The sequence below is a fragment of the Bidens hawaiensis genome, unplaced genomic scaffold (genome assembly GCF_021521415.1).
Source record: "Bidens hawaiensis isolate Kalapana, Puna unplaced genomic scaffold, B.hawaiensis_p1.1 tig00020038_1, whole genome shotgun sequence".
In the NCBI taxonomy this organism is placed as follows: Eukaryota; Viridiplantae; Streptophyta; class Magnoliopsida; order Asterales; family Asteraceae; genus Bidens; species Bidens hawaiensis.
In genome coordinates, this window is record NW_027493050.1 from 375557 (window position 1) to 387142 (window position 11586).

Here is an 11586-nt window from a genome sequence, read left to right on the forward strand (position 1 = left end):
CTGCTTTTCTCCTCAGGGTTCTTTTTCAGATTCCAATCTTCGGGGTGTCTGAGTAAGCTTCTTAGAGCATGTTTGAGATTGAGTTTGAAAACATCTTATTGGCTTTTTCAAAAATCCAATAAGTTAAATGGTGTTTGATAATCATAAAAAATTCTTTTATTTTAGCATTTTAAAAAGATTAAAACACAATAATCTAAAAGTCTCAAATGATAACTTTTGAAAATGACTTTTTATAAAGACACACAAACATGCTCACTAAAACTTTTATTTGTTATAAAAAAAAAGTATCCCTACTTTTCAACGCATTCTCTTCTTCATCCATGGGCGGCTCCACCTCCTCCTCCTCCTCTTCATCCTCATCCACATCCTCCTCCGATCGTGACCGTCGATCACGCCGCCGTAAAGATGAGCACAAAAAGGACTCTCTTAAGGTCTCCAAGAAAAGCCGTTCGCATACCAAACGACGTCGTAGGCGTACTCCTTCATCCGATGGCTACAGGTATCGTTTAATGACCTAATTTTACCATAATAGTTATTATTATTAATAGGAAGACAGAATGCTTTAGATAGCTTCATACGTATTTATATTCTGCCATGGATCTAGACCTAGGTTAATATTATTGTGATGCTGCTGTTCGTTGTAATTGCTTTCCATTGAGACCTAGGGCTTATTTCTTATGAATAACTGTATTATTATGCATTTAACTAAACTCATTTAGGTTCATTTTAGGTAGGGTCTAAACATTCATTGCTCATTCCATCGTTAAACAAACTAATTTAGGTTTATTTCACCTTGATTTTACTCTTATTATTACAGAATTTCATACGTATTCTTATTCTGCCATGGACCTGGACCTGCAAATTAGGTTTTTATCATATTGTTAGCCTTCGTAGTTATTTGAATTTGTTAGTATATTGATGCCTGCAGTTAGACCTAGGGGATTCTATGCTTATTTGTTTTAAATACCTGTCTTGTTCATTTAAGTTACTCTGTCCTGCAATTTGTCTCACTAATTTAGGGTTTAAAACATCGTTTTCAAAGGTTTTATTTTTTTATGTTATGATTAAGCCATATTAATAGTTATGCTATGCAGTCAGTGTTGGTGCATGTGCTACTGTGATTATCGAACCTCTAGCAGAATACCGGTACCGATAACATCAGCAATATTCAATGACCGATATATCAATGATTTTCCCGATATCAGTTTTTTAAATCTTAATTGTAAATTTTTAGTGTTTAATGTTAGTGTTTTAAGTCTTAATAATCAGTTTCTACTTGCTACAGTTGTTAGTGTTTTAAGTCTTGATAATCAGTTTCTACTTGCTACAGTTGTTAGTGTTTTGCAAGTTGCAAAAGGTTAATTTGTTAATGGTAGGAGAGTATACTGAATTGTTAATGTTAGCTTGCTATATATATGTATAAACTTTACATGATATTAAATTACCAATATTCCACCGCGATAACGCATATCTCAGATATCGAGGTCTTTGACCGATATCTGATATTTTTCCGCATTAACTGCATAACCTAGGGTTTTCTATGCTTATGTGATGTAAGAAACTGTGTTATGCATTTAAGTTTAATTTTTTCTGCATTTGTCTCACTATTTTAGCGTTTAGAACATTGTTTTTAAAGTTTTTTTTATGTTATGCATAGGCTAGGCTATATTAGTAATTGTGGCATAAAATTTGTTTTGAGTATGTTGAATTCGCGTGTTACAGTTCATCTGATAGTGAAGATAGATCAAGCAACCGCTCAAAGAAGCATAAACGCGAACACCGACACAAAAAGGTCAATTATTGCATATCTTCTCATGTTTATGATCAACTATTGTGTCATATTGTTTAATGTCTTTGTTTTTTGTTTTAGCAGAGGGATAAAGACAAGGGGAAGGCTAAACAAAGAAAACACGATAAGCGTAGAGTAAAGGAGGTAGGTCATTGTTTCAGTGTTTCATTTCTTTGTTTAATATAACTAGATTTGAGATATGAATATGGTAGTTGTCTGTTGGATATATATAAGGTGCTTATAATACTTTTTGCCTTTTTCATGAATTGTCTCTTCGAAATGGAGCTGGGGTCTGTGACATGATGAATGAATGTCTGGATGTTGTTGTGGCTCGGGTTTGGTTCTGGCAATGGGAGCTTTAATAGAACCAGAAGGATGGCGGTAGCAGTCCTGTTCAACTCTCTAAGGCAAGTTATCTAACTTCGATTTCATTTTTCGAGTTATCTTACCATCAACGGGGTAAATTGGAACTATGGGTTAAAACTGTTTAGGTTAGTTGGGTTGACCCACCAATAACTTCTAGCTCTTTTCTTTTAAAGAAATTTAGAGGTAGTTAAGTTTCTAAACGAGTATAAAACTACGATATTAAAAAATAATTTATGTTATTTCTCTAGTATTAGCAAATTGTAAGAAGTCTTGATACATTTTGGGCTGACTTCTGGCAAACTGTATTTTTTTGTCAAGTTTTGAAATAGGGAAATTGATATAGAATAGCAACTTGCTTTTGTTTTTGTTCATCTATGGTTAGTGGACTAACTTTTTACATATAGTTATTAAAGTTTCAATTAATGTGCTATAATGATACTTATGGTAATGGATGCGCGAAACATCGGTTATATGGGAAGTATATTATACATGTTTATTTTTTACCCTTTAGCTTATTGATATTATTATTAACAAATAAAAACACAAACATTAAACAAATAAACGCACATACACACCTCTTCTGCACTCACTTTTTTGCTACAACTCTGTTATCAGTTATCACTAACTCTCTTCCGCGCCATGCCATGAATACTTGGACCCAAAATCTTTTTTTTCCATTTCTGGTGTTGTGTTTTGAGTTGAATTTTGGAGTTTTGTTTTTGTTTTAGTCGTGTTTTTCAAGGGTTTAATTTATTTTTGGATGTGGTTTTGGAGTTCTGATTCAAGAGTTAGTCATTTAAGTTTGTTTCTTAAACTTTTTACTTGTTAGATACATGTTAAAGATCGAGTTTCTTTTAGTTCTGATTTTGAGTTTAATTTTGTTTTGTTTTTTTATAAGTTTGAATCTTTTGATATAGTTTTTTCTAAACTTAAATCTTAGTTTTTTAAATCTCGAGTTAAATTTGATTTTTACTAGGTTTCTTAATTTGAATTAAGAACAACTGAATCATATATATGAACGTTCGAATACAACTTAAACGTAATACTTTTTCTAATAACCTTTATACTTTGTAATAATATACTAATATACATGATTGTTGTTGCATTGCCAGACGGATTCCATGTTCATGTTAATGTAAAATATATGTTTAGGTGTATTAGTTGTTAAATGTATATTTGTTGCATCATCGAGGGATTCCTAGTTATATTTATTTACCATATATGTTTTAAGTGCATATTAACTAGGAATTTTCTCGTTGCGATGACAAAATATAAAGCGTGTTTACGGAAGTATTATGTTAACAACCAAAAAGGTTCCCCATGTAACACAAAGATGAGACCCTAACATGCTTAAAAGATATCGGTCAAACCCCTGATTTCTCGTTATTAAAGTACGTGAGTATATAAATAGTAAGGTGTTTGAGAAGTTATTACTTAACTGCGTAAAGGAAAGAACTGAGTTTGTTTGTAAAATTTATCAATTACACAATTAAATGATTTTTAAAGATAAATAATTAGTAAGAAAATGATATATTATTCATAGAACTTCGTTAAGCTATATTGTTTTCTTGAAGAATATTAGAAGGGAAAAGAAAAGGTTTAAAATGAAAACTAATTACGGGGAGGATCGATCCCTGATTGTGTGGACTGTGGTTGGGTTTTTGCAGTTAACCATTGCGCCAAGTGTCAGTTTTTGGTTACAGTTTGTGTGTGCGCGCGTGCATATATATACATGCTATGTTTTGAGTCTCATTTAATGAGGGAAAAGAAATGATTTGGGAGGATGTTAGGAAAAATAGTGTTTTGCATTTTTTTAGTGAAGGAAGTCGAGGGAAATGAAAGGAAAATTATGTTTATTTCCTTAATTCCAAATCTTTCTAAATTGGATAGATTTGGAAGGAAATGATTTTTAAAATTTAAAATCTTTACTTTTGTTTCCATTTTCTTCGAACTCGGGAACACGGTATTAAATGAAATTTTTACATTCAACTCACTTTTGTTTTCTCCTTTTAGTTTTCTTTCTCTTGTTTTCTGTTAATTAAATTCGGGCATACAGCGACAGGGTTAGGGATGGCAATGGGTCAGGTTTGGGACGGGTTTAGGTGTTCCCAAACCCATACCCGTATTAAAACCCGTCCCAAACTCGTCGGTTTTAATCGGGTAATTACCCATCGGGTTTTGGGTTCCCTATCGGGTTTTTGACAAAATACTCGTCGGGTATAGTGGTATACCCAGCTTAAAACCCATCAAGTTTCTATCACTTAACATCATATCTTAACTAAATCTAAAATTTTCAACGTATCATTCCACTGGGTCAAGGGTATAATCAAGGATGAGTGTGGTCGGGGTTTGTAGTTAGAATTAGATTAGTATTCGTTAAGTAGGAAATGAAAAGTCACACTATCAGACTATAGCATAGTGTTATAGAAATTTGATTTATTATTTAAATGATATATAGAGTAACTGAGTAAGAGATGTTCTGTCATTCGAATTTCATATAGTTATTATAGAATAATTGATTTAATATATAAAGAATAAACAGAATATATTTATACTATATATAAATATATATAGAAAGTTATATCGGGTAAATGGGTCAATGTTATCGGGTATTCGGGGAGGCACATGATTTTTTCTTAGCCATGAAATTGACCATATTTGTCGAAAGTGTGTTTTTGTCTTATTTTACTTTATTGAAACACCAAATGGTTTTCTATATGTTTTTAGACTAATTACATAAAATAAAAGTAATTTGTTTTAGTTTTTGTTTTTAAAAAATCATGATTAATTCAATATACAATATGTAAATGAGCGAGCACGGGCATAGATGAACGGTATAAACGAACGTAAGAAATTTATGAACTTGATATTTAAAGGTTAAATACAAGTTTAAAAAGTTCATAAATCAAATTGATGATCAATATTTCTTGATCAAATTGATTATCAATATTTCTTGCTAATGCAAGATATCTATAATGTGATTAATATTATTTGAGTACATTTTAGGTAAATATTTATTGATGCAGTGTTGTTATTTATTTTTTAATAATAAACTAAAAGTGAGCGAGATTTTTTGAATAAAATTAGGGTTCTATTGAAGTGATTATTTAGCCCACAACTTTAATGTTATTCAGTAATGAGGTAATGACCATTTCTTCTCATAAGTAGGGTTCTGCTAATCTACTACCTATATATATATACATATAGTGTTAGCCTATTCTTTTATCAGGACAAAATCGGCACCAGCATCAATATTATCGGAACCGTTACCAAACATGTTTGTCATGCTTTTACGTTGATTGTAAAACATGTGTTAACATCCTTTTGGCATATCATAATGAGCTGAACCAATACCAATCGGATTCTTACCGCAATGCGTGGGGGAGTTTTACTAGTTATAATTTATTTAATTGATGTAAAGAGTTGTTTAATGTATATAAATATTTCAAAAGTATTAAATTTTTTTTGTTTGTTAAAAAGTAAAAGTGTTATTTAAAGACTAATAAGATAACCTCTTTTTACATTTTCTCAGATTAAGTTAACTGTTAAGTTTTTTTTTTTTTTTGGCCATATCTACAACAAAAGCCATTAGTGTGCCATGTAACAAAGATTGCCAGCTCCTTGGTAATCATATGACCACAATAGCATGATGTTTGAATCTATTACAACCATATTCAAATTCTTGAACAAAGACATGATACGTTGATCATATAAAAAGTGTCTAAAATTACGATGCTAATTAAGCATATGCTTTTTAAAAATAACCCAGTCAATCCATTTTGTAGGTAAATGATTAAGACTTGCAACCACTAGACACTAGTTTTTAGTACACATTTAATTTATCAGCTAAATAGGTAAATGATTAGGACTTGCTACTGCTAACCTCTAGACAATAATTTTTGTTCACATGTAATAAATTGGCAAGTACAACTTTCAAAGTAGAGTGCAAAAAAATATGGACCCAACTTGGCCCATGGTCATTAATGTGAAGCCATTTTGACTAAAGAAATGAATACACAAAACATGCACGTTCTGCTGTTATTCAACAGAATCAGTCACTTTTTACAGTTTCTGGGTCGTGACAAAGACGATGGCGTCCAGCGCAGTGTAGTATCTGGTAAAAAGGTGAGTTTTGTTTGTCCATCATAAAGTTCCGGGCTATTAAAATTTGAATTTGAAATGAGTGCTTCACATTACTTTTTTCTATTTGTGTTTTAATTGGTAGATTTTATTAAAAGTTGATAAGACAAAGGAGGATAAGAAGGCAGAAAATAACCGCAACCAGCTGTTAAAGTTTTTAAATGCTAGCTATGATTGATTTTGTTGTGAATCAATCTTGACTACCTGTATGAATGAAAGATTTTGACCACCCGTTTGGCATGCATTGTGGTTGGTTCCTAGTCGGGTCGGTGAAACTGTATGATTATCATTGGTTGTTTTGAAGATTTTAAATTTCCATAGGATTGTTGATGTTTCTTGAGTAGGATTTTGGTGGTTATTTACTTGTAAACTGAGTTTGGAACACCAAGATTGAACCTGAATCTGGTTCAGATATCTTTTCTGTTGTTTGTTTGAAAAGTTTTGATGTTTTTCATTTGCTCGTTATTTTGTGCATGCAAAATCAAAACCCGAAAGTACCAAAAGTTTTTCTCGTATTGAATTTCTTGTATCAAAAAATTTGGTTTTAAATTCAAAAGCTGGCTCTGGAATGTCAATTTGAATAGGAGGCTAAGCATGATTTCATTTTAAGTTACGTTTGATTATGAATCAGACTGCTGAAAACTTGACCCTTGATTTTGATTTAGACAAATTAATTAGTTAACATATTACCCTCCTCAGACCCTACTGTAACTTTGTTATTAGTAGGATTATACTAAATACGATGATGATGGTGAAGAAGAATTAGTTAACAAGTGACAAAACCAAGTGGTATCCCCTGCATAATATTTATCAAATCTACTTACAATCTCATTGTTACTATTTTAGTTTGTTCTTTGTGCTTAACAGGGTTTCTATCACCGTATTTCACTTTTTTTTTTTCATTTTCTTTCTTTAGGCTTTATTGATCTGCACAACTTGTTTTTCTGTTAGTACCACGTCTAATTAAGTGATTATTCTTCTCTTGAACCTTAGCGAGTTTCATTTTCTTCCAAGTATTAATAATTTTTACTTTTCTTTTCTTAATCGATTGGAACCCGTCTCTTTATTAAGCCATCATTTTCTTAAACCTTCAAATATAACGTTACGGATTTCGTGTTAAAAAAAGTAGTCTAAAGTCTAAATTCTCAAACGGAATCGTTTTCCGAATCAGACAAAGTTGCTAAACCTGAGAAAACTTCTTGTTTAGAGAATTAACATGTGTTTCTTCCCTTGGCTTTTGGTACATTTGATTCCTTGGCCCGGAAGTTATGAATTTTCTAAGTAGGGTTCAGCGGGTCGTGCATGATACTTTTTTGATCGGCTCCCAAGTCCCAAAGCTTTGTTTTTAGTAGTACGACTTTGCTATTTAAAAAGGAGTTGTGATGCAGCCTGTTGCCAGTTTACCTTCTACTTTATTGTAATCGTTTTGAGTTTTATGTAAAGAATTTAAACTTTCAAGGTGAAGAAAAAAAATACTATACACGGTATTGTAAAAATCTTGACCAGGTGTCGACTAATCCCCAAATAATCGCTAGTCGCTATCATGTCGACTTGTTGCCAATTAATCCCCATTTGTCCAAAATCGGTCAAAATTAAAAAATTTATACATAAAATTTGGAATATAGATATATATCAATCATACCCAGTGGAATTCCCACAAATAGCAAAGCTATAAGGAAGGTCTGGGGAGGGTGGGATGTAGGCACACCGTACCTCTATCCAATGGGATGAATATGTGGCTTCCAGAGAGACCTCAGCTCTAAAAAACATATATATGAGGTAATATAAGAGGAAATCAAAGTAGTTCAACAGTAATATAATTAATAATAACAAGTAGTAAAAATAATAATACTAATACATAAATAGATAAAAATACATAATATATGAAGAGAAAATAACATAATGGTGTGTGACCAAAACTAAGGTAAAGAGAAGCCCCTAATGTATTTATTTCTCCCAAAAAAATCTTTAACTATGATTCTACGCCTGGAAGAATTTATATCCTTAACCATGTCCTCATAGAGGTTTAGGTCTAGCAAATCATATCTAATCCTCTCATCCCAAGTCAATTTAGGTCGGCCTCTACCCCTTCTCACATCTATAGTAATGTTTTCTACGGATCTAACAGGATTCGTCATATGCCTTCTCTTCACATGTCCAAACAATCTCAATCTCCACTCTCTTATCTTTTTGGATATGTTAGCTATCCCAAATCTCTCACAAAACACACTGTTTCTTATTCGGTCTAACATTGTGTGCCCACACATCCAGCGTAGCATTCTTATCTCTGCTACCTCTATCTTCCTCACTTGTGCCTTCTTGATGGCCCAACAATATGTTCCATATAACATTGCAGATCTAACTGTGACCCTATAAAATTTTCCTTTTAGTTTAGTTGGGAATCCCTTATCGCACAATATACATGTAGCTGCTCTCCACCTACACCATCCTACCTGAACTCGATGGGCCACATAACTGTCTAATTCCTCATCGCTCTAAACAAATGATCCTAGATACTTGAGCTTCGTTACCTGCGGAACCACTTGCCCTTCAATGGTGATCTGGGCGTCCTCATTGTCATTTACCCCACCAAAATCACAGTGGAGGTACTCCGTCTTAGAGTGACTAATCTTTAAACCTTTTGTCTCTAAGGTTGTTCGCCATTCCTCTAGCCTCATGTTTAGATCTTGTTTTCTCTCAGCAACTAACACAATATCGTCTGCGAACATCATGCACCACGGGAGTGTCTCCTGAATCAAATTTGACAACTCGTCCAAGACTACTGCAAAAAGAAACATACTCAATGCTGACCCATGGTGGAGGCCTACCTCCATGGGGAAGAAATCAATATACCCTATGGGTGCATGGACACTTGTAGCCCTCCTGGTATACATATCCATAATTATCTCTATACATTTCCTCTGGACCCCTCTACCCTCCAGGCACTCCCAAAGCACTTGGCGTGGCACATTTCCGTACACATTTTCTAGGTCAATAAACACCATATGAAGGTCGCACTTCTTCTTCCTATACTTTTCCATCAATCTTCTTATAATGTGTATTGCCTTAGTGGTGGAACACCTCGGCATGATGTCAAATTGGTTCACCGTAACCTAAGTTTCCCGTCTAAGTCTAACTTCAATCACTATTTCCCATAGCTTCATAGTATGCCTTAGTCGTTTGATTCCTCGGTAGTTACCACCACATTGGGCGTCTCCTTTGTTCTTATAGATAGGGACTACGACGATGCTCCTCTACTGGTCTGGCATCTTACCAGATTTGAGGATAATATTGAACAAAGTAGTTAACCACATGACTCCTTCTTCTCCCAAACACTTCCACACCTCGATGGGTATATTTTCTGGGCCAACCGCCTTAGCCCATCCCATCCTCCTAAGTGCAGTCTGCACCTCTTCCCGTTTGATCCGTCGGCAGTAGCAATTATTCGGTTGTTGTCGATGAAAGGTTGTGTTGTCATATTCTTCTTGGTAAGTTCTCACATTGTTAAAAAGGTTTTGGAAATAGGCTTGCCATCTTAGCTTGATGTCGTGCTCCTTAACCACTACATGCCCATCTGTATCCTTTATAAACTTCAGAGGCCCTGGATCTTGCCTTCTAGGCTACCTGGCTTTGGCAATCTTAAACATAACATGTTCCCCCAATTTTGTTTCTAAACGCTCGTACATCCGTTTATAGGCCGTGTTCTTTGCTTCTGACACTGCCTTCTTCGCCTCTCTCTTGGCCGTTTTGTAAGTCTCCCTCAATTCCACTCGCTCCTCCTCATTCGTGCACCTCATAAGCTTCGTAAAACTTCATTGTTTGTCCCTTATCTTGTCTTGTACGACCTCATTCCACCACCAAGACTCCTTATGCCCACCTGCCTTTCCTGTTGTAACCCCGAGAGTCTTCTTTGCTACTTGAATGAACTTTGTCACCATAACTTCCTATATCTGAGTTGAGTCCCCATTTAGTCGAGTCAATGCCTGCAACATGAGTTTATCCTTAACCAGTGGAAGATTATCGTCCTTCAAATTTCCCCATCGAATTCTAGGTGTACATTTCCTCTCTTGAACAGTCAGATTATTTCTGATGCCTATATGTGCCTCCAGCAGTCGATATTAAGCCACAACCGTCACCCCATGTATGACTTTGCAGTTCTTCCACCAACATCGGTCTCCTTGCCTCATCAAAAAGTACTCAATTTGTGTGTTGCGTCTGCCACTGCTAAAAGTGATCATATGAGATTCTGTTTTCTTAAAGTATGAATTTATAATACCTAGGTTGTGGGCCACCGAAAACTCTAGAAGATCTGTGCCGGTCTCATTCCTATCACCAAAACCAAAACCCCCATGTACGACTTGAAAACCATCATTAACCTTGCCAATATGTCCATTAAAATCACCTCATATACAAATCATCTAACCCCTAGGTATAGCCCCTGCCATTGCGTCTAGGAAATCCTAAAAATCTCTCTTTTCTTCATCCCCTAAGCCTGCATGAGGCGCATAGGCGCAAACTACTGGCACTACTTCCTCTCCTAGTACTAATCTCAACACCCTAATTCTGTCATTATGTTTGATCACCTCCATCACACTAGTGTGCAGTTTCTTAGCCACTAGAAACCCCACTCCATTTCTAGCTCCATCAGACCCCGAGTACCACAATTTATACCCATTACACTCAGTCCATCTATGCCCTTTCCACTTAGTCTCCTGAATGCATGCTATCTGGAACTTTCGTCTTTTAAGCACATCTACCAATTCTAGCAACTTACTATTTAGTATTCCAACATTCCAAGAAGCCAAATGTGATATATGCTCCCTATCTTTACCCTTACCTACACCCCTCATTTCAAGACATGGTCTCAAATAATAGTCATGGATCCTACGCTCTATGATTGCAATTTGCAACTAATCACACAAACACAAACAATAGAACACCCAATCTAAATATGTAATAATAATTAATAAATAAATAAAAATACACACACAGATCACACCCACAAGTTAAGAACGTACAAATTAGACACAAAATCAATAGCATATGTATATTTGAAAATATAAATTCGAATCCGATTAATCTCGACTAATCCATATTAATCACGTTTAATCACTAGTTCCTACTACACCGCTCGACTAGCGTCTAGCGATTTCTACAACCAGTGTTGTAAAAATAGTTAGTCACACGATGGGATGAGGACTAACGATTAATCGGGATTAATCAGATTAGAATTTCTTTGTATAATTTTTATTTTAATATAGACACGTACATATTTTTATATGTAATTTTCG

At 34.5% G+C, this 11586-nt stretch overlaps 1 protein-coding gene across 2 annotated transcripts; it reads left to right on the forward strand.

Moving 5' to 3' along the window:
- The first annotated feature begins 297 nt into the window (after window positions 1-297).
- LOC143559789 (uncharacterized) lies at window positions 298-6784 on the forward strand. Of its 2 annotated transcripts, none has more exons than XM_077048254.1 (6): window positions 298-499; window positions 1723-1792; window positions 1871-1933; window positions 2155-2196; window positions 6224-6280; window positions 6381-6784. In XM_077048254.1, exons 1-6 carry the CDS (start codon window positions 321-323, stop codon window positions 6471-6473), a joined length of 504 nt encoding a protein of 167 aa, XP_076904369.1. In that variant the 5' UTR covers window positions 298-320; the 3' UTR covers window positions 6474-6784. The 2 variants fall into 2 exon arrangements, with proteins under 2 accessions (XP_076904369.1, XP_076904370.1); XM_077048255.1 differs by having other exon boundaries at window positions 1874-1933.
- Window positions 6785-11586: the final 4802 nt, after the last annotated feature.